Here is a 26,029-nt window from a genome sequence, read left to right as displayed (position 1 = left end):
AACTGATTAATGGATAAATTAATTTGGCAATAAAAAGAAATGAAGTACCAATATTTACTATAATATGGATAAGCCTTGAAAACATGATGCTAAGTGAAAGAAGCCAATCACAAAAGACCACATATTGTATGATTCCATTTATATAAAATGTCCTGAATAGGCAAATCCTTAGAGACAGAAAGTAGACTGGTTGTTGCCTAAGAACAGAAAGTTGAGGGGTTATGGCTAAGGGATGGGGGTTTCTTTCTGCGGTACTGAAAATGTTCTAAAATTCACTGTAGTGATAGGGGCACAACTTTATGAATATACTAAAAGCCACTGCATGCACACTTTTAAATGGGTGACTTCTATGGTTATGGGAATTACATTTCAATAAAGCTGTTTTTTAAAAAGCAATTTACTGGGAAAAGACTCAAAAGACTATTGAAGAAATTTTGTTAATGCTTCTTAAATTAAAGGAGAATACAATCGCAAGATTTTTGCCCTCTTAGGTAGAACCAAATTCTGTCCTTCATTATAAGTCATGTCCAAAGAGATTAACAAAATGAAGTTCTGGATAGACTGCTTTGTTTGTTTAAACTGATGTTACAGGGGCGCCCGGGTGGCTCAGTCGTTAAGCGTCTGCCTTCGGCTCAGGTCATGATCCCAGGGTCCTGGGATCGAGCCCCGCATCGGGCTCCCTGCTCTGCGGGAACCTGCTTCTCCCTCTCCCACTCCCCCTGCTTGTGCTCCCTCTCTGTGTCTCTGTCAAATAAATAAATAAAATCTTTAAAAAAATAAAAATAAAAAATAAACTGATGTTACAGAGCTCCTTCATGGTAAAGCACCTCTGTGATCACTGAAGTTTTTACCATTCAGGGGAAAGCGCTATTTAATAATTTTCTAGTATTTAATAAACAGGTCTGCTTGGATAGCTTGTAATTTTAATGTTTTAAACCAAGGACCCCAATTTGTAGGCCAGGATCCACTTGTAGATCTTACATGACAGATGTCAAGTACCACAGTCCCCTATCTGAGGCTTACCAGGATTTCCTGTGGAGAGGGTAGTGGGCAGCAGAATAGGAAATGACACCCTCTTCAAGTCTTTCACTTCCCCAAGCACCTGCCAGTTTTTATACTTGAGCAGAAAGAAATCTCTTTCCCCAAAAGGTCAGCTATCTCCTAGGTTTCAAATGAGGGACAGGGGAGAGAGGGGGCTGTAGCATAATGTTTTTAGCTTATCTGTGTCCCCTCACTTAAACCTTCCCACGTCAGAGGAATGACTACATTCGACTAGCAGCTTGGAAGAAAAAAACTGGGCATATGTGGTCCATCTTTTTGCCTTTGGGAGCAATCTGCCCACTCATTTCCTCTGTTCTTTCATGCTGGAAGCCTTATAGGGCAGGTGCCTCAGTCCTGCTGGGGAATGGATGGTTAAGTCTATTCAATTTTGAGGTCCAGTAAGAGGAAGATGCTTGTGCACAGATAAAAGCCACATTCTCTTTATCAGTAATAAAATAATATTTTGGATCCTATTCCTTTTTCCCCTCAGTTCAGAATATAAGCAGGAAAGAGTGTGTCCGTTATTATGAGTCCTTAAACACTCTAACATCCAATCTAATCAATTTAAAAAAAGAACAAGAATGAAAATATTTTCAGGAATAAATACACTAACTACCACAGACTACAAAGTGAATGTGATAACCAACAGTATAGAGGGAAATGTGACTAGACACAAAAGAGGAGTTCCTTTATGTACTGGAAGAGACTTTTGGAAAACGTTTGGAAATCTTTGTTAAGAACACTAAACTAAGATGATTTAGGATGGCATCACCCTAAATGGTCACTAAAATCCTTGCTGTAAAGGGAAGATGGCTCAATGAAGGGATCTCTAGATCATTTTTATCAGAAGCAGCATTGCTGAATTGTTGACTTTCTTAGAATTAACTCAATAAAACTAAAAAACAGTATCTACTTCTGTTTCATTATATCTTCAAAAGTCTGTGTATAACCTACAGGCTATCAGAGCAAGCTCAGGAAACGTTACCACATACAAATGAAAATAAAATGAATGTACTTTCTCTGTATTTGCACCAATACAATAAAATCTAACTAAAAATTCTGCCACTATGAAGCATGGTCCACAACCTTATGATAATACAGTTTATTGGCCAGGATTTTAGGAAGTTATCCTATTCAGTTTTTTGTTTTTGGATTTCATTTCCTTCTGTGGTAGTTCAAGTAGAAACTTGAAGAGTAGAGAGACTAGAATATGGTGATGAGAGACTAAATGAGGAAGAACAGTATAGGAGTGATGCAGAAAGTCCAATGCCAAGAGGGAAGATGCATTTGACTTCTGCTAAGCCTGGCCATATTATTCTTGGTATTTCCTTATTACCAAGAACATCTAATAAAGAAAATGTGTCAGTTCTCACAGTAAAAAGTTCTGAGCTTTAATTTCAAAACTGGGATTCTGACATGTTATCATAAACTAGAATAGCAATACAACAATATCTAACCTTTAATGAGCACTTACTATGTGTCAGGTACTGTTCTAAATGTTTTACATGGATGAACTCAATCATCATTAACAATCAAATGAAGTGGGTATTATTAATATCCCTATTTTACAGAGGAAGAACTATAAAGAGAGAGGCTAAGTAACTTGCTCCAAATCAAAGAGCTGATAAGTGATGAAGTTTGGATTTGAATTCTGAAATTTTCTGTACTAGTTCACTACAGTGGTTTTCAAATTACATCTGCAGAACCTTTCAGCTCCAGGATTCAATTTTCAAAATATATTTTGTCCATTTAAAAAACTGCAGTAAAAACATCACCATCAAAATATGCTGTATTTAATGCACTGAAGGGAACCAACACATTAACTTTTTGCTGCTAGGCTGTCACTTCTGTGCAGATCTTAGAATAAAGCTAGTCCTGTCACTTCTGCCATCTTATTTGAACTTCCTGTAAATGTTTCATTGATTTGGAAGGTGCAATTCTGTCTAGAATTTTTTTAAAAACTCAAGACTAGTTCTGTCTGCTCAGATAAAAGTGTACATTGAGGGCGCCTGGGTGGCTCAGTCGGTTAAGCGTCTGCCTTTGGCTCAGTTCATGATCCCAGAGTTCTGGGATCGAGTCCCACATTGGGCTCCCTGCTCGGCGAGGAGCCTGCTTCTCCCTCTGACCCTCCCCCCTCTCATGTACTCTCTCTCTCTCATTCTCGCTCTCTCAAATAAATAAATAAATACATAAATCTTTAAAAAATAAATTAAATAAAAAAAAGTGTACATTGAGCATACAAATGCTGTACCAGGCAAAGTTCAGGTGCATCTTATCACAGCACAAGTCAATAAAGAAACATCCTATTTAAGTTTTGGGGGCTTACTGTCTGACATATTTAAGGTAAGAAATATAGGTTAGATATGATTTTGAAAAATTTCCTACTATCTCCTATTATTCCTCTTCCAAGTTACAGAATATTTAATTGAAGGGTATCCTGAGATGCCCAAGGAAACTGTTAGGAAAAAAACCACTTCCTCCACCCATTTTAGCCACACATCCCCTCTGTCACTCTGGACCTTGCATCCATAATTCCCTGCCCTTCCACCTTGATGTATCAATCACTCCCAGTCAGGTCTTCAATTCTATTGGGTCCACAATCCCACTGACCATATACCATCTGCTATTCATTGACCAGTACATCAGCTCTTTCCTTTATTCACTTTTACTTTTTATCCAGCTGAGAATCCATGAGCCATCATTACAACATTTTGGCCAATATGTTAAACATCTTTGCTCCTCTGTCATTTTGTTGCATTTCGTTGGCAAACCCCAAACATGAATGAAACCTTCTACTGGCTTTCACCACGCACTTGTATCAAAGCAACTGAGCACTACTAGAGAAGGTCAGTAAGGCAGGTGGCTTATCACACTCTATGTTCTTGACCACTGATTTCAACGAGGCTTCCATGCTGCTAGACAATCCTCCCGTATCACTGGTTGGCATGCTTTCTCTCCAACTATTTACTTATTTCAAACATGTTCTACTTTTTTCAAGCCTTGAACTTCTGTCCCTCCCATCTCTGCAGCAACTCATAGCTGAAGACTTTGTCTACTGATGTTATTCCTGTCCTGCACAGTTGAAAATCCATGCATAATTTTTGACTCCCCCAAAACTTAACTACTAATAGCCTGTAGACTGGAAGCCTTGCCAATAACATAAATAGCTGATTAACACATGTTTTGTAGGTTATATGTATTATACATTGTATTCTTAGAATAAAGCAAGCTAGAGAAAAGAAAATGTTAAAATAATCATAAGAGAAAGTACATTTACAGTACTGTATTTATTTCTATCAAAGAAGATTTGATTTCTTCTTACAGTGATTTCTTCCTACAGTACTGTAAGATTTCTTAACAAAGAAATTCCATGGGTAAGTGGACTAGTGCATTTCAAACCCAAGTTCAAGGATCAACTGTGTATCTTTCCCATGGACATTTACATTGGGATTCACCTAAAAGCACTTTGCAAAAATCATCTTCTATTTTAGAACAGTGAAACCTCTTCACCCCTAAGTATATACAAGGTCCCAAAGTAAGTCTCATGAAAGAAGTCACCGTACATATAACTAAGATAAAAACAACAGGCCATGAAGGGCATGTCACACATATAACTGTACAAACTAGTAGTAACACTGACATTGTCAACATTTTCAGAAACAGCCCATAGTTTCATCAAATTCCAAACCATCCCGAACATTTTCTTATTCACCTTACAATTTTTAAAAAACTGAGATATAACTGACATACATTGTGTACACTTGATTTGATATTTATATATTGCAAATTTACCACAATAACAATTAGCTAACAGCTCAATCACATCAAAATAATCATATATGTTTTACAACTAAGAGCTCTGCTAAAACTTGTAAAGGCAAGAAAAAGAGAATTTTTTAGTGTGTTATTTTAATAACCCGTAAATCTGACAGCATGATTTTGTGTTACTAGATCTAGATGGAGGAGAGAAGGGAGGGAGGAGGGAGCAACAAATGTCCCAGCTACAGCTTTTTTTAAGAGCTAAATATACTGCAGGATAAATACAGAACCATAAGTAATACTTAAGAAGTAACTCTGACAGCACAGTGATACATTTTTATAACAAATTATTCACGGAGGGAGTCTGACATTCCCAACCCCCAATATTCCCTTCACCTGCACTGAACAAGCAGTTAGAAAACAAGCTCATTCCTTCATTCCGATCAGCTCTCCTGACAGCTGTGACATTAATTAGAGGTTTGGTCTCACAGGTCTGGGTGAGAGAGGGTGAGAGAGAGCGAGAGAGAGCGAGAGAGCGAGCGTGGTGGTCCAAGAAGAGAAAAATCCTGCAAGGGCATTCACCTGGGATACCCTTCAGAGGGATGCCTACTTCTCTCCTGAGGGCACCACCTTGTCTCTGCCGCCTACAGCTCCGTGGTGTTACAGCAGACACTGCTACTACTGCTGGGCGGCCTGAAACTCTAATGTGTTATTTAATTTTGTAACTACTATTAAGATCTCTAAAGCGTTTTGTGATGCGCTGGAATGAAAGATGCTCCATAAAACGAAGTTTATTATTAGTATTATTATAGCTCCCGGGCCTAAAATAAAGCAAAATTATAACCACACAGACTTCAAAGGGAAAATCGGAACCCACATGCGTCTTAAACACTGCCAAGCGGGCAGGGGTCAGGCGAGGGCGCGGGGGAGGGAGACCCCCGCCCCCACCCAGCACACCAGCTCCGCCAGCACCATTAACCCTGTCTGGTCGGGCCACCTGGAACCCGGCCGCAGCTCCCTCCCGGGCCGGGGTCCGGACCTGACTCCTCACGCTGCTCTCTGGGGCTTCTCTCTCTGCCCCACAGGCTGCCTCCCTCCCGGCCCCGGCTCTCCGCCTAGTTTCTAATTCCTTCACAGGCGCCTCAGTTTTCTCCAAATCGGTTTCTTCCCGTCTCCCACCTGGACTTTCTCCCCGCCTCCCCCGACCCCCCCAATCCAGGACGAAGCTCGTTCCTCTGGGGTCCCTCAGGTCCGGTGACTGTCTCCCCACCAGCCCCCCTTCCCCGTGCGGGACCCTCCAGCCCAGCCCAGGTCTCGTCGCCCCTCGGCCACTTTTCGCTCAGCCTGGGGCGCCGCTCCCCTCAGCCCGAGGGTCCCGCTCGCGACCGCGCGTCCTCTTCTCCATCCCCTCTCCTCCCTCGGCCCCCTGGGCTCCCGGCCCCGCCGCCCCGGCCCCCCCCTCGTCCCCTCCCTCCTCAGGCCAGCCCCCGCCTCGCACCCTCCAGCCCCGTTTTCCCCTCAGCCGGGTCTCCCCTCCCCTCCCTCAGCCCTCAGCCAATCCCCCGTCCGGCCCCGCGCGCCCGCCGCTCACCCGCGGACTCCCCGGTGTTGATCCAGTCCGGGTTGGCGATGCTGGCGATGGCGAAGATATCGGCGGCCAGAAAGAGACATCCTGAGATGATGGTCAGTTTATCCATTTCCCCGCCCCGCTCCCCCCCCCCCCCGAGCCCCGGGCAGGCCGCGGCCTCACGCCTCCCGCCCCATGGGCCGCCGCCGGGGCCCGGAGTCCCCGCGCCGCCGCCTCGCGCCCCCTCGGCCCCCGCGCGCCTCTCGCGCCCTCCGCGCGCCCGGGACCAGCAGCCGCGGCGCGGCCCGCACAGCCGGAACCGCCGCCCGCCCCGGAACTGCTCGTCTCGCCCGCCCCTCACCCGGAAGCGAAGCTGCGGCGCCAGCGAGGCCGGGCCAGCTCCCGGGCCGCGGCGAACCTGCTCGGTCCTCCAGGCTCTGCCGCCCGCCTCGCAGCCCGCCTCGCAGCCCCGGCCCGCAGCTCCGACCCTCCCGACCGCCCCGGGCTCCGCTGCGCTCCGCCGGCCTCTCCTCGGCCGCCCGCCTCGCTGCCCTGGAGCCGGACCGGCAGCCGGCCCAGGCCCCTGCCCCGCGCCCGGGTCTCTTCCGGCAGGCCACGCCGCCTTTTGGCTTTCTTGCCAATAATAATACTGTTATCGTTGTTAATGACCGTTTCGTGACAAAATGCCCCTAGTCTTTAGCCTTTCAAAAGGGAGACTAGATTGGTAGGTGGGGGACTCTGCCGAGTGACTCGGGGCTCCGTACAGCTCTTGTCACCTTGTGTTAGCATTGCCCCCTCCGCGTCGGTCAGCTCGGGGACTGCCCCATTTAGGAAATAACTGCCGACACCTAGTGGGGGACTGGCCTGGACATGCGAGACAAGGTTTCCACTCTCCGGAAGCTTACGTCCTGGTGGGGAAGAGACAAACACGTTAAAATTTTATCTTGAAAATAAAGATCATTTCAGGTGTTGCTTTATGAATTAAATGGGGGAGTCGGTCTGATGGCGGGGGAGAAGGAGGCCTGCGGTGATACTTAGGATGGTCAGGGAAGGTTCACTGAGATCACCGAGATAATAAAGACCTAACCTGTGAAGATGTGGGCAAGGCTACTCCAGACCGAGGGAAAAGCCAGTGCAAAGAGGATTAGGGGAAGGGACAGGGAAGAGGTTGGCTTGTTCAAGGAACTGAGGAATAGCCTGTTTGGCTGCAGGGTAGTATGAAAAGACAGACAGGTAGGCGGAGGCCAGAGGTAGAGCTTTGGGAGCCATGGTAAAAAGTCTGGATTTTGTTCTAAGTGGAAAGGAAAGGCACAGGAGGTTTTCAGCAGGAGACTGACAAGGTCTTATTTAATCTGTAAAGATAGTGTAGTTAGTAGGGGGGAGGGGCAAGTTTGAAAGCAGGGATACCAGTTAACAGGCAGAGTACTCTAGGAGAGAGAAATGTAGCTTTGGCTAGGATGAGAATAGTGAAAACGGAGAAAAATGTACAGCTTTGGCTATTTTGTAGGCAAGGAAAATGACTGACAATGCAGGAGGGGTTGAAGCAAAGAAAGGCCTCAGGAATGACTCCTAAGGTTTTGGCCTTAGTAACCAAGTGTTTGGTGATAACTATTTACTGAGTTGAGGCCTGAGGAGAGGCTTAGTTTGGATGGATAAAAACAAGAAAAAAAACAAGACCTTGGCATAATTTGTTATGATCAAATACAGATGATCTAGCCATCTACAATTTTGCTGTCTAGTGGAGGTTTCTTTTTCTTTCATGACTCATGGACCAAATCACCATTAACCCTAACTTTGGATCCAGCTCTTTCCTGGATAGTCTCCCATGCAGCAAACAGGAGATGGGACACTCATTTTCTCCTTAAATGCCACATAGGTCATCTCTAGAAAGACCTGGAAGAGTGACATCTGTCTCTATTTTTGGAATGCCTACATGTTCACAAAACTCAGCAAGTTTCAAATTCCACTAAACCCAACAGCCTTGCAGAAACTCACAGAGTTATCAGTGTCACCACATAGATTGGGTAAGGAGGGATTTGATTGCTAGTCTATAGACATTCCTGTCCAAACATTGGTCTCCTGGAGGGAAGGATATTAAAAAAAAATATGATATCATTTAGTTTTCTTCTGCCACACAAATTGGCAGAAGCTGATTGATATATTCCAGGGATTCAGATATGCATATCACATTACTGTAGGAGGCTTTTTTTTTTAAGTACTGGAGAAGTTTGATGGAATCATATTCTTGGCTTTTTGTCCAGAATTTCTGTTGCCCAGTAATACAAAAAACTCCAACTACATAGTTCTGAATTCTCAAACAATGTCCACTGATGTTGACTACGAGGCAGTTGATGAGAATCTTGAGGTGAAATGTTGGAACAGTTTGCCTATTCTTTTTTTTTTTTTTTTAAAGATTTTATTTATTTATTTGACAGAGAGAGAGACAGCGAGAGCAGGAACACAAGCAGGGGGAGTGGGAGAGGGAGAAGCAGGCCTCCCGCCGAGCAGGGAGCCCGATGTGGGACTCGATCCCGGGACCCCGGGATCATGACCTGAGCCAAAGGCAGACGCCCAACGACCGAGCCACCCAGGCACCCCAGTTTGCCTATTCTGAACCCAAATGAGTGGAATGATGATCACTTGATTATTGTGCTAAAAAAAATACAAGTATATGGGCCTCCTAGGTGGCTTAGTCGGTTAAATGTCTTAACTCTTGATTTCGGCTCAGGTCATGATCTCAGGGTCATGAGACTGAGCCCTGCATGGGGTCCGAGCTGGCCATGGAGCCTGCTTAAGATTCTCTCTCTCCTTCTCCCTCTGCCCCTCCAAACCCTCTATAAATAAATAAACAGGGGCGCCTGGGTGGCTCAGCCATTAGGAGTCTGCCTTTGGCTCAGGTCATGATCTCAGGGTCCTAGGATCAAGCCCCGCATCAGGCTCCCTGCTCCGCGGGAAGCCTGCTTCTCCCTCTCCCACTCCCCTTGCTTGTGTTCCCTCTCTCGCTGTGTCTCTCTCTGCCAAATAAATAAAATCTTTAAAAATAAATAAAATAAAAAAATAAATAAAATAAATAAATAAATAAATAATAAAACAAGTATAAATTTCTCCTTCTATCTGGGCAGCACTTCCCAGTCCTTCCTATCTCTGCCCCTCCACAAAAGTTTCTGGATCTAAGATTAAAGGATAAAAACAAGCAGTATGATGGTAACTACACTTATCGTGGTGATCATTTCATCATGTATACGAATGTCGAATCACTCTGTTGTACACCCAAAACTAATATATGTCAACTATACTTTATAGGAAAAAAATAGCGCGAAGTTAAAAAAAAAAATTGAGAACTTTTTTTTTTTTTACCAGGTTAATGGCCACAGGTCTTAGACAATAGTCACCTATCCCATTCCTTCTTACCAACCAGGATGGGGGTGGGAGGGGTGGACAGGGACCAAATATTCTGTTTACAGATTTTTCGTTAATCCTGTTTTTAGCCCCACATCTCATTCTTGACTTCCAACGTGTCTGGTGTTTCAAAGTCCCAAGCCTCTCAGAGATCTACAGGACAGATCAGTTCCCTTCTCTATATCCCACTCTAGATTTTAGTAGATGCAAACCCTAGGGGTTAAGAGAGGTGGTGTGATGGAACAGAAAGGATACAGAACTGTATTGCAGTCCCACCCCTTCTACTGCCTTGAACTTGGTAAAGTCCTGTCACCTCCCTGGGCCTCTTTCCCTCCTCTTACTTAATAGACTCCCAGAGTCATGTACTCTGCCTCAGTGATAGAACCTCCCCATCCCCTGACTCACCCCTAAGCAAAGCAGCTGGGACTTTTCTATTCGGAGAGAAATGAGCCACAAGGATCCTTAAGGCAGAAAATCCGTGGGGACCCAGAAGGCCCCCAGGAGGGATCTATGGTGGCAGCCTGGAGTCATAAATAGGCATTCAGTGGCTGTTAAGGGGCTGTGAACACGGTGTGCTTTATCGTGATGGATGGTAGGCCTTGGCCCAGCAGAGGCTGAATCCAGATGGGACCTTGGTGAAAGCTGTGGAGGGGACTGTGTAATCACTCTTCTCTTTAAGGAGTATCTTTGGCCTGACAGAATAAAGAACACACTGCTTCCCCGGGGGAGGGGAGGGTCAAGTTCACCACACGGGTTAGGAGTGTGGAGGATGCACCATACATAAGCACATGGAGTTTCCGGGATTAGATAAAACAAAAGAGCTAAGGGGCGCCGGGGGGCTCAGTCGTTAAGCATCTGCCTTCTGTTCAAGTCATGATCCCAGAGTCCTGGGATCGAGCCCCGCATGGGGCTCCCTGCTCTGCGGGAAGCCTGCTTCTCTCTCTCCCACTCCCCCTGCTTGTGTTCCCTCTCTCGCTGTCTCTCTCTGTCAAATAAATAAATAAAATCTTTAAAAATAAATAAAATGCTTAAAAAAAAAAAAAAAAAAGAGCTAAATCCAGAGTTTGTTTGTGCCCTGGGCTCAAATCTCCTTTCCTCTCATGGATTGGGTTCCACTGGAGCTGACTCAGAGACAAGAGAGTATCGATTAGTGATTAGTGAGCAGGGAGTTTATGAGGGAGTGCCGCTCAGGAGCAGGGGAGGGGCGGGGAGGCAGCAGGGAAGGCTGAGGGAGCAGTTTGCAGTGGTGCAGTCATTGGAGGCTTTGGCAGACCCCGTGGGAACTCTGAAGCTGGGATGGCTGTTCGGAGTTGGGGAAAAGGGGCCAAGCCTTTGTATCCCTGCATGTACTAGTCATCGGATGCTAGCTACCCCAGGAATGGGGCATGACCTTGGGTGAGGCTGCTCTTCAGCCAAGGACAATTCCTTGAGAGGGCTGACAGCTGAGATCTGTCAACCTCCCACCTTCCCAGTAGCTGGGGACTGGGTCCTTCAGTCTTCAGGAGGACCGGGAAGCCCAAGGCAACATTTGCCACAGTGCACCCACTGTGCTGTGCAGATCCACCTGCTTCTTTTCAGTTCTGAGAGCGGGACCCTGGTGGGGATGTATTTCTGTGGGAATCTTTTAAGAGGAAGGTTAGCAGGACAAACTACAGCTCCCACCGTTGCTGTAGCTCATCTCGAGGCATAAGTGACACACGAAACCCTTCCCTCCTCTTCTGCCATCCTAGATTCCTCTCACCTTCTGCTAGCACCGCTGTGGGCTAGGTGGCTCATATGGTGAGGTGGCTCAGACCTCCATCCCTAAGGAGTTCGAGCCACTGGTTGCTATGTATTTCTCAGGCTGTGGCTACTTTGTCCATTTACTGTCAAAATAAGGCAAAGGAGTACTAAGAGATATGGCAGGCAGATCATGTGGGTGCCAAACCATTCCATTTTACAATGGTGAAAAATTGAACAGCCTTAGTGTTTCCCTGTGCCTCAGGCTATGCACACCCCTCCTCTACTGGGGATGGAACCCTCATTATTACCTGGACAGCAGGGTCATCCAGCTCCCAAATCCCATCTGAGCATCTACTCTTTGAGACCATCCCTGGCACTAGCTGCAGCAGGTTGGGTGTGTTCTCTAGGAAACACTGTTGAGTTGCGCGGAGTTTCCTGGGGAGTGCCCTTGGGACCCACACCTGTGAGGGGGAAAAAGGGGAAGCAGCACCTAGCAAAGGGAGAACTCAGGTGGCAGCAAAGCCACAGAAGGACCCCAGGGGACCCCACAGGAGCTCTGGAGCTGGGATTGCCCTCCAGAGTTGCTTGGGCTGGACTGAGGGAGCCAGGTTTTTACCCGACGGTGACCGGTCACTGGATGCTAGCTGACCTGGGAAGGTGTGATCTTGGGCAAGGAGCTCAGCCAGAAGCAGGGGTGGGGTAGAGGGGCAGGAAGAAAGCCTTCAGTCCTGAAGGGAGGTCTGGGAAGCACAGGACTGCAACCATGACCATTTGTATCCCGCAGTTCCTCCACCCATCGGTGTGATCCTGACACCTGCCCTAAAGAGAGTTTCTAGCCTGGGATGGAGGGAAGGCAGAGAGACCCCCTGCGTGCCAGGTGCTGATATGCTCCCCTCACCAAACCTCCGATGCTGACGTGCTTGAGCCCGACAAACTCTCACCACTCCCCCTACTCATAGGAACATGGAGGAAAAGGATGCATTTTATGAAGGAATTAATTTGGTGTCTGGACAGGAAATTGGAGGAGGAAATTGGTGATTGATCATGAGAAGCCACCTGCTGGAGACTTCTTGAGGTGGAGAGCGCCAAAATGGACGGCTCTGTTCATTTCCCTTTGTCTCAGTTTCTGCAAGACAGGATTTATCCAACGAAAATCTACCCTGGTTTATTGTCTAGGTAGGGCCACAGAAATGGCCGACTAAACCAGAACCTGCCCAGGTTGACTGTGGACATCTCTGCACAGTGCCTGACACCTAATAAGTGCCTGATAACTATTTGTTGAAAGCATGGATGCAAGGTGCTTACCCTCTGAGTGTCATCAGAGTTGGGATGACAACAGGTCCTACCTCATCACATTGTTTTCTATTTCTTCTAGAATATATTTTTGCTAATTTATAGTTTCCTAAAATTGTCCACTTCATCTCCTTTTTAAATCCGAGTTCCAAAAGGATAGGACCCTTGTTTGTCTTGCCTACTGTTGTGTCCCCAGCCTCAGTACAAACCACAGAGCGGGCTTCCAGTAAATATTTGTCCTATGAGTGAATGTGTGAAGGGGAGGAAAGATTATTTTGGAAAAAAGAAGGAAGAATTAACTCCTCTCCTAATTGTGACTCATTTTGTTCGAGCCACCCTTGGCCTTTCCTCATTCAAAACATCCATGAAAACAGTGCAGTTCCCAAACAGTTGGGGCTGTTGATGCAACAATATTTAAATACCGTTCCTGGGAGAGAAGCAAGGGGCTTCTGCGCTCTTCTACGGTCTTCGAGTTGCGATCTGCCTCTGCAGACCAATTCATGTCTTTGCCACACCCTCCTCTGTGTTTCTTCCATCCTCCCCACTTCAGTTGTTTTCCAAGAATGGATGATGAACCCACTGTGAGCCAGGCATTGTGCTACCCCCCCGCCCGCACAGTTTTGTTTTTCTCCCCCCAAATTTCTACTCACTCCACTTTCCGTGGTCCACGGAGGCCTTGCAACCGCCACGGTTGTCCAACTTCTGCCCCCTGGCGGCCATCCCGAGGAGCAGCGCCCGAGGTCTCCTCGCTGCCCGGGGGTCCGCCCCGTCGCCCGCCGTCTGCCCCGCAGTGCGCCGCCTCCTCGCGGGTTCGAAACAGTTGGGAGTTGGACCCACTCCAGCTTCGGCTCTGGGAGGCCCTCTGAGCGGCCTGCCCTCCTGGGGCCATGAAGAAGGCCGTCCTAAAAAGCAAAAAAGGTAACTGGGGAGTGGGGCGAGGAAGACGCCCTGGGGACAAAGCCTTCATCACTTTGCCTCCCCTGTAAGATGAGAACGTCAGACTCTTGGTCTGGGAGGTAGCCTCTCCCCATCATTTGTTTACTAAACTATGCTTTACATACAATAAGAGCCCCCCCATTGTTAGTGTATAGCTCTGAGGTTTGACAAACGATGACCCAGGTTTAACCACCACCATCAAGATGTGGAGAACTTCAATCCCCCCCCCTCCCCCCGCCCGTGGCTTTGCGCTGCCCCTTTGCCGCCAGCCCGCACTTGGGGGCCTGGCACTCCCGATCTATCTCCTGTAGTTTTGTCCTTTCCATGGAGAAGGTGGAATCATCAGGGGTGGAGTCTTTTGAGTCTGCCTTCTGCTGTCTTCGGAGACTGGGCTGCATAGATTATTTTATCCTAAGCACATGTAATTTGCAAGCTGAGGTTGGGACTCAGAGCCTGCCTAAGATGCCACTTCTCTGTATGCTGGGAACTGGAGGCTGAAGGAGGGGTACGGCCTGCTCCAGATCGCTCCTATAATCCTGAACAATCTCCAAATGTGGTACCTTCTTTATACTGGGTTCCTTTATTTATTTTCTAGAGAGCATCTGTGGTTTGAGGGAAGGTGAGGCTGGAGATGAGCAAGAACACTTGCTTAGAAGAGGGAAGGGCCAGGAACCTGGCCAGCCGCCGCAGAGGGACTGGGGGAGCCCTTCCCTCAGCAGTTGGGGACTCCTGGGCCCTCAAAACACCACAGTCCCATGGATTTGGCAAAGGCTCATCAAGTAGCCTTTTGTCCCTTGTCCTTAAGGAAAAGTGTGCTGAAAACGAATGTCCCCAGAAGCTTCCTGTGGACTGAAAATGAGTCTTCTCAGAAGTTTCCTCTTGGGAGAATAACTTGTTCTAAATCACTCCACAGTCTGCAACTTTTCTTGTGAGAGTTAGTTCTGTAGAAAACATATTTCGACACCCCTCCACCACCACCCATTGTCTCAGATTTTCCTGCCAAATGATCTTTTCCTGCTATCTCCACTGTCATTGCCATGGCATGCTTGGGTGATTACAGTAACACTTCGATTTCCCACTTCCACTCTGGACCCCACAATCCATGGTTTGGTTTTGTCTTAAGAAAAATGCAAATCTTACTGTGTCCTGTTCCAAGGGCTCCTCAGGTCTTGCAGCGAGCTAAGCCTGTGAAGCAGCCCAGGTGGGCTCTACCTTTGCTCCTCCTGCCTGCCCCCTCCTCTCCATTCTTTCCTGGCTCAGAACTTTGATCCGCTTTGCTCCCTCCCACCCTCCTTGGTCTAAATATTTCCTGTTGGTCTTTTTGACCTCAATCCAAATGTTACCTCCTGTATGAAGCCTGAACCGCCTTCCCCATGGGATACCTTGGCCTCCTGTCAGTCCCCCTCAGAGCTCTACTTTTCCTTCATAGCATGTGTTATTGTTTGTTATTCAACATACATTTACATGACCGATGGATATCCGTCTCTTCCACTAAGCTGGAAGATCCATAAGGGCAAGAAACTGTTATTTCCTAGCACACTGCCTGCCTCAGAAAAGATTTGTCAAGTGGATAGATGATAACTGACATTAATTAAGCACTCAGCAAGTGCCAGGCCCTGTGCAAAGCCCTTTACCTGTCTAGTTTATACTCCTAACAAGCCTCTAAGCTTACTGTCCTCACTTTACTGAGAGGGAAACTGAGGAATAGAAAGGTTAAGAAACTGCCCTGGGGGTCTGGCTTTAGGACCCCAGTGGTACTACCATGTTGCTGTCTAGGTGACAGACTGAAAAAATGTCTCCCTCTTTTTATTAGACAAACAAATTGACTTCAATGTCAAGTCATCTGTGCATAACTTGAGCAAAACTCAGCAGACCAAACTCACTGTGGGGAACCTGGGCCTAGGCCTGATCATCATCCAGAATGGGCCCTACCTCCAGATCACCCACCTCATCAGGAAGGGGGCTGCGGCCAGGGATGGAAAACTCAAGCCAGGTGAGTGTGGTCTCCCGCTGCCTCCCTCCTGTCTGCCTCCAGGGAGACTCCGGTTAGCAGGTTTTAGTGTAACCGTAATAATGATGATGACATTGCTTGAGAGCCGATTTCTGTGTGCCAGCCACTTGCTATCACTTTACCAACCCTCGCTGTTGTGCTTTTTTATTCGTTGAATTCTGATCATAAGTCTCTAGTAGGAGCCGTTGTCATCCCCCTTTCACAGGGGACGAAACTGAGGCTCAGTGAGCTTGAGTTCCTTGCCCAGGTTCACCCCCACCTGGCACATGGGATACACACACAGGCACGGTGTCACTCCAGAGTTCATGGCTCTCAGTGGATAAACCCTTCTTCTTGCGTAGGCAGTATGAATCATCATTAACATTTAGATGCATGATCTCATTTCACCCTCCTGACAATCCCTGAGGTTGATTCTGCATTAAACAACCTTCCAGAGAAGGAATCAGATATTTAGTAACTTGCCTACCAGGGATCAGGGGCTTGAACCCTCTCTGTTAAGACTTCTGAGCCCAAGGGCTTTATCAACACTGCCCTGCTTCTCTTGTCTTGGGGTGAATGAATTTTCCATCCAGTTCAAGACATGTTTTCCAGTGTCTGCTCCGGTTCTAGGGCTGTGCTTGGGAGCCAGGGAGACACGATGGACGGCAAGGGTGGTGAGAGGGAAGAGCCATCCGGTTTTAGCCGGGCCTGAATTCCAGCCCAGGCTCTGCCACTTTGTAGTTCTGTGACCTTAGGCAGAGTCATCTGACCTTCCAGGTGTAGGTCCCCTCATCTCTGATTTGGGATAATACCACCTTCGTCAGAGGCAGCTAGGATTCGGAGAGGTCATGTTTATGAAAGTGCTTTGAAAACGACAGTTCAGTGGGAGTACTGGCAATCATTTCTCTTAGGCTGTTCTTAGAGTTTCCAGACTTGGGTTTTCTTGTTTGTTTGTTTGTTGTTGTTTTTAATAAAAAATGATTGTGGTAGAGGAGCCCCAGTGGGTTAAGCCACCGGTTTGTAACTCTTGTTATCTATTAGAATCACCTGCGGAACTTATAAAACTGAGCTGCCTAGGCCCCATCCCCCCAAAGGTTCTGATTCAATTGATCTGGGGCCGGGGGTCGGGTAGTTCATGGTTTCAAAGCTCCTCAGGTGATTGATTCTAAGTGCAGCTCGGGTTAGAAGCAGTGGATTAAATAAAATAGATAAATGATGTCATTGTGAACGTTTACCTCCCCTTAAAATCCAAAACACCTTCTCCAGATGTCACTACTTGGTGCTGTGGCACAGAGTGCCAGAAGGAGAGGTCTGGACCTTCCAGACCAGAAAAAGTCCAGGACAGGTCGTGTGAACTTTTCTGCATGTTCTTAGCTTCTCCGGGGTCAGGTGACAGCTGCTGGTTGTTGGAGTACGACCGGAGTGTGCTTTTATGCACGGGAAGCAGGACCTCATGGTCAGTGGGCTCCTTGAGGTCAGAGGCAGTCTTGAATTCATTTTTTAAATCCAGGACTTACCTACAGTGCTCGTGCATTTGTTATGTCTGTGCTTAATAAGTGAATAATAAATATTTGTCATAGCCATCGTGCAAGGAGTTTCTACATCTATGATCTCATTTAATCTTTGCACGACGCCTGGAAGGTGGGTAATGCAAGTAGCAGGGAAGGTACTTCATCCTGAGTCTTTTCTTCTTGGAGGTTAGGCTTCAGCTGTCTTGGAATCAGGGAAATTGAGGGGCCCCTAGCTTCCCATGCACAGAGAGATGAACACACCCTTTGGGACTTCACTTCAAGATAAGAGGGTTGGGGAGAGGAAGAAACTAGGCCAATACACAGAGCTAAGTGGGTGGACGGGGCTGGGACTCCAGCCCATGGCCCCGAGAAAGCCCACACCTTTGACTGGAAATGGGATTTCAGTATCAGAGAGAGTCCAGAGTCCCAGATCTCTTCATGACAGGTCAGTCACTTCCCTTCAGGGTCTTGGTTTCAGAGACCGGAATTCAGTGCTTTTGACAATGATTGAGAATTTCAGAGGTGACAGTCCCCCAAGCCTGCTATTTCTTTGACCCCATTATCTCCCAGCTCCATTATTTCTTATCCACATGCTTCATATTTTTCTCTTCTGGTGTTTCAAAATAGGGTTTCATCTTGATTTCCTAGTTTAGTTTAGTGTTAAGTTTATTCTGGCTAAACTTTAAATTCCTTTTGGCCAGTGGTTCCTACAGCCCATTAAAACAGAAAAAAAAAAATGTGTAATGAGGTTGGTATTCATAAATACCAGCTTGGTATTTCTTTATGAAGGGCGATGTTTATATCTATTGCTAGAGTAATCACATTCATACAATGACAGGTTTGGTTTATAGCCAGGATGGTCAGGGAATTAAGCTGTTTTATGCCCTCTTGATAAAAAAAAACAACACCCTTTAACAATGTAAATTAAGCAGAATGCCAAGCCTTAGCTTTTAGCTATAAACGCTCCTTTTAACATAAGGCACGTAAGCTGATCCAGTGAGGGGTTTTTGTTGTTGGTTTATTTGTTTTTGTTTTTTGTCGTTGTAATTAACCTCCATATGATGAACAGCTATTTCAGACCGCACATCGTAGCTGGGGAAAGCTTGTTTCATTTTGAAGTTAGCTGCAGATCCTTGGCTGGTTTTATTACTCTCAGCTACTTTTTAAGACCAAAGTAGGTTTTCTCCACCCTTCTAAGTATTCATTCTGTTTACTACTTTGAAACTTAAGTTTCTGATAGGATCTAGCACTATGTAAGTTTGTCCTTGGCATTCCCCGGAGGCTTCCCTTGAGATTTAGCAGAGTTCTCAACTATAGCATAGTGGGGTGTAGTAGCAGGGAAGGTACTTCATCCTGAGTCTTTTCTTCTTGGAGGTTAGGCTTCAGCTGTCTTGGAATGAGAGTAATTGAGGGGCCCCTAGCTTCCCATGCACAGAGAGATGAACACACCCTTTGGGACTTCACCGGAGTCCCTTCATCCAGTGTTAGCTATAAAATCTCCATTACCATTTGGTAGGCTGTTAGTTCTAGTAAGATCTGCTAAGCCTTTATCCAATGTGAGCCCTTAAAAAGTAATTTCTTTGTATTCCTTCCTCTCTTGCTGCGTGTCTTTGTGGTAGTCAGGATTCTTCACTGCAAGCAATAGAAAACCGTTCTATTAAGGCACTGAACTTAGAACACTGAGTCTGACAGAATTGCCAGAAAGGCTGGAGAACCAGACTTGGAAAACGATGAGAGATCAGAGGGCCATGTAAAACCACCCCTGGCAGCCGGGTGCTCCTGTCACCCCTCTGCATCTCCTGCTCCGGGTTTAGTGACCCAGGTGGGTGTGCCCCATGGCTGGATCTCCTTTACACGTCCATGCACAAATGAGTAATTGGTCTCTCTAACATCCACTTTGGGGGTCCAGCGGCTTGCGGTCAAGATGTGGTTTTCTTCCCACTTGCTGGGGGATCCGAAGCTCCATGGTTGACCATCGCGCTTCCCTCCCTGTCCAGCAGTGCCCTGACGTAGGCAACTAGCTGTCAAATCCCTTTAACCAACATACTCTGTACAGACATTGTAAGCTTAATTAAAGGATGCTAAATGTCCAGTGTTTTTCATGCAGAATTATTTGTTCAGCTCATACTGTGCAAGGCAGAAAATGAAAATCAAAGTCTTGATGTTAATACCAGTGGAGGGCACTGGAAATTGCCCAAGAGAAACTAGGTCATTTACTCACTTAGTATAAGTGGTTTTTTCTTTAATAGTAACAGCTATTCATTTTACTTGAAACAAACACATTTTTAGAATCTTAGATGGTTCAGATTATAAATGGTTTTTCTTCTGTCACACCAAGGACTAAAGAAATGCAGTAAAAACATGAAATAATATCTACCATTACACCGCTATTAAGAAACATCTTGCATGCATTCTCCATTATGCAAAGGACACTCACATCACTGAGATGACTGCTTTTATTAAATAAAGGCTGAAGCCTGGTTTGGGTTTGAAACGAACCAACAATATGAACCCTTAAAATGAAACACCTCAGTAGAGCCAGAAGTGGTATGAGCCCACTGACCCATTATCTTAATTTACTGATAATTTTTTCCCTCTTCAGGTGATGTTCTGATTAGTGTTGGCCATGCCAACGTGTTAGGATATACTCTTCGAGAATTTTTAAAACTTTTGCAGCAAATCACCATAGGAACAGTGCTACAAATCAAGATTTACCGAGATTTTATTGAGATACCCCAAGAATGGCAAGAAATCTCTGATTTAATCCCTGAGACCAAATTCCCAGTAACACGGTAAGTAGTTTTTAGGAAATCTTTTGTTATGCTAGTACCCTGGGGTCTGTGAAGCACTGGGTCTTGGTTTCATGGGAGAATGACCAGTTGGACCAGAGTGGGAGGGATTGGTGAAACAACCACAATAATTTAGTGGGTTCTAAATCCTTCTGGAAAAGTACAATCTACAGGACCTAATGTGAGGCAGATTGATGAAGGGCGAGAGCCTTGAACCTGGAGCTCTAACAAAGAGAACCATCCAATGGGAGCTCTGCCTGCAGATCTACCAGCCATGTGTCCCCTTGTCCAGAGTTAGCCTTAAACACGTGCGGTGAGTCTCATCCCTTCGTCTCCTGCACACTCGGCTTCTCTCTGCATCCTTTTCAACAAGTAAGCCTTAGGCCTCTGCCATCTTCCCAAACCCCACCTTGACTCTGCTGCCCTCTGCCTGCCCCCCAGCCACGGTCCTGTCCCTTTGACTCCAAACGGGTAGAAAGCTGTAGCAGATGTGGGCCATTTCCCCAGGAGATGATTTTCCAGGCGCTCTGCCTCCCACCTCTGTGTAGGCCTTGCTTTCTTCACCTGGCCAAGAGGCCTCCTGGCAGGGCCCCCCCGCAGCCCTCACGTTCCTGACTCCGGTAGACTCAGGTCTTCATTGTGCGTGGCTTCTGGGCAGTGTTCGACGCCCTACACCTGCCACCCTCACTCCTGTTGAAACATCATCTTCCCCAGGCTTCTGCCTTGGCGTTCCCCGGGCTGACTCTTTGGCTTCCTTCTCTCGGTCTCCTGGGCCATCTCTCACTGGTGCCTGTGGTTTCTATCACTCTCCAAACATGAGTGATTTTCAAATTGTATGATCTTCAGTCTCCCACTTGGTAGCTCCATTTGGGTGTATCACAAACCCCTCACGGTCCTTATGCCAAAAAATCAAAAGCCAGCTCACTGCTGATCTCCCAGTGGCCCTATCTTACTGGGGGAACACTTGCCTAGTTGAACAAGTCTGAAATTTAGGGGTCGTGCTAGATTTCTCCATCTCCCTTGTTTCCGCCCAAAATAATCACTTAGACTTGTCATTTTACCTTCCAACTGTCTCTCACATTTGTCCATTTCTCCCTGGCCACTACCATCACCCCAGAGCCACCGTTTGGTCTCTACCATCTACTCCTGTCCCCTATTCATTCTCTACACAGAACAATCCTTTTACAATGCAAATCTGACTTTGACATGTTCCTGTTTAAAATCTTTTCAGACCTTCTGTTCTCGGGACAAATGCCCAAACCCTTATACTGGTCTCTGCTACCCCATGTGGCTAGTGTCTGTATCCCACTGCAGCCTCACCTCATACTGCTCTCCCTTTCCCTCTCTAGTCCACTTTGGCTTTCAGCTTTTTTGCCTTGTTTCTCTTTGCCTCGGGGGGCCTCTGCACTTGCTCTTCTGTCTGCAACATGCTTAGGACCCCGTCATTACTCGTCCTTGAAGGCTTACAGCACAGACTTTTCCCAAGAGGCCTTCCTAAATTAGGAAGCATTAAAACACTGTCTGGTCCACCCATCATATGCTTTCAAAGCAACATGTGTATCTCCTTCACAGCATTTCTCCTAATTTCAACGAAGTAATCTGTATCATCCATTGTTTACTCTGTTGCCCTGGGAGAATGCAAACTGAAGGCAAGGACTAAGTCTCTGTTATGCTAAATCTACCACAGGACTTTCCTGTGGTTTCCTTTATTGAGAGTGAATGAAAATTAAAATCCAGCTTCGAGGCTCAGGCAAATCACTTATTTCTGAGGGTTTGGTTATCTGTAACCCAGGAGTACCAGAGACTCTCCTGCTGGTCACACCCGTGAGGAAGGTCTGTCGAGCATGAGAACATGTAGAACACGAGATCCTTTCCCTTCAACGACCAAGTTCAGTGCTCTGATGCAAGAGCGGTCCTTATTAATTCAACAGGATTTCTGAGCATGAGTTGCTACAGCTGTGTATTGGGATGGGCTCAAGGAAATCTGGCTGGGGACTTACTAAGGCCTAGAAGAGGGCCCACGTTGCATTGACATTACTTCAGATATTCCCACTTGTGGTCCAAGGGACTGATATGGCCAACAGATGTGCTTTGCTAGTCTCCCACAGCATTTTATTTTATTTATTTATTTTTAAAGATTTTATTTATTTGACAGAAAGAGACACAGTGAGAGAGGGAACACAAGCAGGGGGGAGTGGGAGAGGGAGAAGCAGGCTCCTGGCTGAGCAGGGAGCCTGATGTGGGGCTCGATCCCAGGACCCCGAGATCATGACCTGAGCCGAAGGCAGACGCCCAACGACTGAGCCACCCAGGCGCCCCTCCCACAGCATTTTAAAAAGCCAGAATAGGGCATCTGGGTGGCTCAGTTGGTTAAGCAGTCGACTGCCTTTGGCTCAGGTCATGAGCGCGGAGTGTGGGGTTGAGTCCCGCATCAGGGTCCCTGCTCAGCAAGGAGTCTGCTTCTCCCTCTGACCCTGCCCGCTCTTGTGCTCTCTCTCTCAAATAAATAAATAAAAATAAATAAATAAATAAAATCTTAAAAAAAAAGCCAGAATAGCAATGACCTGTAGAGAGAAAGGAAGATACCCAGGGGCTTTTCCAGGGGCCAGTACTCTTATTTCTTGACCCCAGGGTGTGTGGCTACCCAAGTGTTTATAACTTTTTTTTCATTAAACTGCCTGTTTTTTTTTTTTTTTTTTTGCATTTTTCTGTATATTTCAAAATTCTTTAAATGAAAAATATTTGAATTAGTTGCCCAATTTACACATCTAAGATTTTGTGGAAAGACTCTGCATCTCTGGTTTCTCCTGAAAAATCAGAAGATGGGCCTGCATCCCCACATGGTGACAGTGGGACTAGAGCTGGGTAGAGCTGTCTGTCCCCTTAGATCAGGCATGACAGGGGACAAGTTTTTTCCCCACTAACCAAACCAATCATGCTGTAGTTAAAAATCATTCACGATAACATTGCTTACTATGCGGTGGACACTGCTTGCCGAGCGTTATACCCCTAATCCTCAGGCCAGTGCTTTTTATTATCCTGATTACAGATAGGAAGACGGAAGCCACGAGAGGTGTCTGTAAACTTGCCAGAGGTCAGAGGGCGAAGTGTGACTAGGTCTGTCTCTAGAGCAGCGATGTTCAAAAAGAACTTACTGCGGTGGTGTAAATGTTCTCTATTTGTGCTGTCCCGTGTGGTAGCCACTATTAAGCACCTGGAATGTGAGGAATTGCAACGGAGGAATTTTAAGTTTTCGTCAAGTTTAATCAGTTAAAATTCAGCAGCCACACACAGCTGGTGGACCCTGTACTGGGGAGTGCGGCCTGGGTTCTTAATCATTTGTTTACAGAATGATTATGTTTCTAAGCATTTTAATTGTTCAGAGTTTGAGATTCAGGATATGAAAATCTAAGAATGGCAGACTGACCATTCAAAAGCAAAGACGAGAGAAACAGAATAGCACAACTCAAATATGAGGCTAAAGCCCCCGGACTTAGGAACAATAGCAAGCACTTTCTGAATCCCTTCCTTAGCTCAACAAAATGCTTATATCTAAGGCACTTTGGTAATTTATATGGAAGGGGGCAGGGAAGGAGCACAAAAAGGAAGAAAAGGCTTCTTAGAAAGCTGGTATGACCTTTTTCAGGAGCAAATGGCACTGTGTGCACACTGGAGAATATTCCATATAATACTCTGGGCAGGCCCAGTGGTACCAAAACTGTTGCCAACTAACTCTCACCTCTGCTGGCTTGTGGCTTTATGATCGTACTTCAGTGAGTAAGAACCTGGCTCTACTACCTGTTCTTTAAAGTTACCTAATACCAAGTTACAAAGGATATTCTTTGCAGTCTGGAAAAAAAAAATAACGTGGATTCTCCCCTCCCCCCCAATTCACGAGCTGTTCAGGAAGTCCTGGGCATGTCTGAAGGCAAAGTGTTCTAACCCTGAGATCTTTTGAATCTCTTAGCACAGCACTAAATCAAGGATGAAGGAAAGTCCACATTTTAATAAGACTAGTGGTTCTCAGTGAAAATGACTCAATTACTAATTATTTATTACCAGAAGAGAGAAACTTTAGAAAAACCTGTTCAAATTCTTGAAAACAAATAGAACAGTCAGAACTGCAAGAATATTAGTGATAACACAAGCAAGTCTGAAATGTTGGGAGAGGGGGCTGCTGGGGAAGAAAATGAATTCCTATTTCCCCATAGCAGGACGGATGTGCCAGAGGTCCACAATCACTAATACCAGGATGAGGGGGAGCAGGGAACAGCATTTGTTCGGGAGAGTAGCAGGTGCAGGAACGGCAGGCTTTAGAAAAGCTGAAGAGGCCAGCAGCTGCCAGCAGGCCAGCACTGCCCAAGTTTCAACAATCAAGAAAGCCAGTAGTTGGGGATATGAGGGTGATCGGGCTGGCCAGGCAGGTGTCCCTTTCCTCCCTCATCGCTCCCGGAGCTGCATGCTCAAAGCGGACAACTGTCCTCTGGTCAAGGGTGTAGGAGTAGCTGTGCTCCTCTGCTGGAACCTCCAAACAAGCTCTCAAGAGAGCCAATAGTGGGGGCAAGTTACAAAAAAATCTTTAAAAGCATTTGGCCAGAAGCCTGCCTGGGTGGCTCAGTCGGTTAAGCGACTGCCTTTGGCTCAGGTTGTGATCCCAGGGTCCTGGGATCGAGCCCACATCGGGCTCCCTGCTCTGCAGGCAGCCTGCTTCTCCCTCTGCCTGCCGCTCCCCATTTGTGCTCTGTCAAATTAAAAAAAAAAAAAATCATTTGGCCAGCAACAGAGAAGTAGAATACTGAATGAGACACATCTGGGCCTAGAGGGTATTGTATAAATCCACGTTTCTAAACCCAAAAGCGAGGCAAATGATAATGCTCAGGAGAAAAAAGACTCAAAGATTTCCTGATGACTAGTGTGCTGAAGATCTTAGAGGTCCACTAGTTTTCAAATATGCTGGAAATCGGTAATACCCGGTTATTGCTGTTATTGCTGACCCCATGTGACCCATTAGAACAGAGCTCTGTGGAGGACATGGCCAGGCTGACCTGTCATTCTGGAGGGAAATTAACCTACACTTTAAGGCCTGCTAAGATTCTGGTCGGTAGCCTGGCTTAGGTCAGTACAAAGCAACGTGAAATAATTTAAGGCAGAATTCTATTTACACTTAGGAATGGAAACAAACGTAAAGGTACTTTTCAAGAGAAAAACGTCAGCAACACACAAAGTGCCAAAGCTAAATCATATCCTCTCTTTTATGAACCAAAGCAGCTTATAAGACATCTTGTTAGGGGACAATGAATGTTCAGACAATTAAAAATCCATTTATTTCACTATTTTTTTCATTTCAGCCCAACAAAGAAAACTGAGCAGGCAAAAGACGACCCTTTAGCAAGCAGTGATGACAACAAAGATGTAGTTTCAGATAAGAAACTTAAGTATTATAAATATCCAGGGTCCACTGGGCCTCAGTCTGCAACGAGACCAATGTCTATCTCTAGAGAGTGGCATGGATATAAAAAGAAGAACCGTACTATCAGTGTAGGGAAAGACATTAACTGTGACGTGATGATTCACAGAGACCACAAGAAGGAAGTGAGAGCCCCTTCTCCATACTGGACAATGGTGAAGCATGACAATGAGAGCTCGTCCTCCTCCACAGCCTCCTCCACCTCGGATGCATTTTGGCTGGAAGACTATGCCCAAGTTGAAAAGTGCAAGGGTCAACCTGTCTCAAAAGTTGCTTAGGCAGCAGTTTGCAAACTGGTGATCACATAAGCATCTATCCTGAAAACACCCAACTTTTGTGCATTGCTCTGTACAGGTTTGCTATACTTACAGGAATATGTGCAGACTTAAAAATTCTTTCCCAAGTGCATGGTAATGCCTTCAGAGACCTTCTTCCACGTGCTATCCGAACACTTCCCTGGGGCCGGACAGGCCTCGCCACCTTATTCTCAAAATAGCAACATCAGTCACATCATTAACACACTCCCTTCTGAGAAGAATGTCTCATCTTTTACAA

The 26,029-nt window shown here is 46.2% G+C and overlaps 2 protein-coding genes across 2 annotated transcripts in view; one reads left to right on the top strand and one right to left on the bottom strand.

Moving 5' to 3' along the window:
- Positions 1–6,509, bottom strand: part of MOSMO (modulator of smoothened) — a 60,957-nt gene extending 54,448 nt beyond the window's left edge. The window contains exon 1 of the mRNA XM_032396194.1: positions 6,392–6,509. Coding sequence (XP_032252085.1) covers positions 6,392–6,497 — 106 coding nt within the window. The 5' untranslated portion in view covers positions 6,498–6,509. The remainder of the gene's footprint in view (positions 1–6,391) is intronic.
- A 53-nt stretch (positions 6,510–6,562) lies between these two features.
- Positions 6,563–25,985, top strand: PDZD9 (PDZ domain containing 9). Its single transcript, XM_032396278.1, has 6 exons — positions 6,563–7,042; positions 8,244–8,391; positions 8,629–8,739; positions 15,531–15,710; positions 19,821–20,010; positions 25,356–25,985. Exons 1-6 carry the CDS (start codon positions 6,563–6,565, stop codon positions 25,750–25,752), a joined length of 1,506 nt encoding a protein of 501 aa, XP_032252169.1. The 3' UTR covers positions 25,753–25,985.
- Positions 25,986–26,029: the final 44 nt, after the last annotated feature.

This window comes from Phoca vitulina, unplaced genomic scaffold (genome assembly GCF_004348235.1).
Source record: "Phoca vitulina isolate PV1807 unplaced genomic scaffold, GSC_HSeal_1.0 scaffold90, whole genome shotgun sequence".
NCBI classification, from domain to species: Eukaryota; Metazoa; Chordata; class Mammalia; order Carnivora; family Phocidae; genus Phoca; species Phoca vitulina.
Note: the sequence above shows the minus strand (reverse complement) of the source record. Positions and strands in the feature narration are given on the sequence as shown.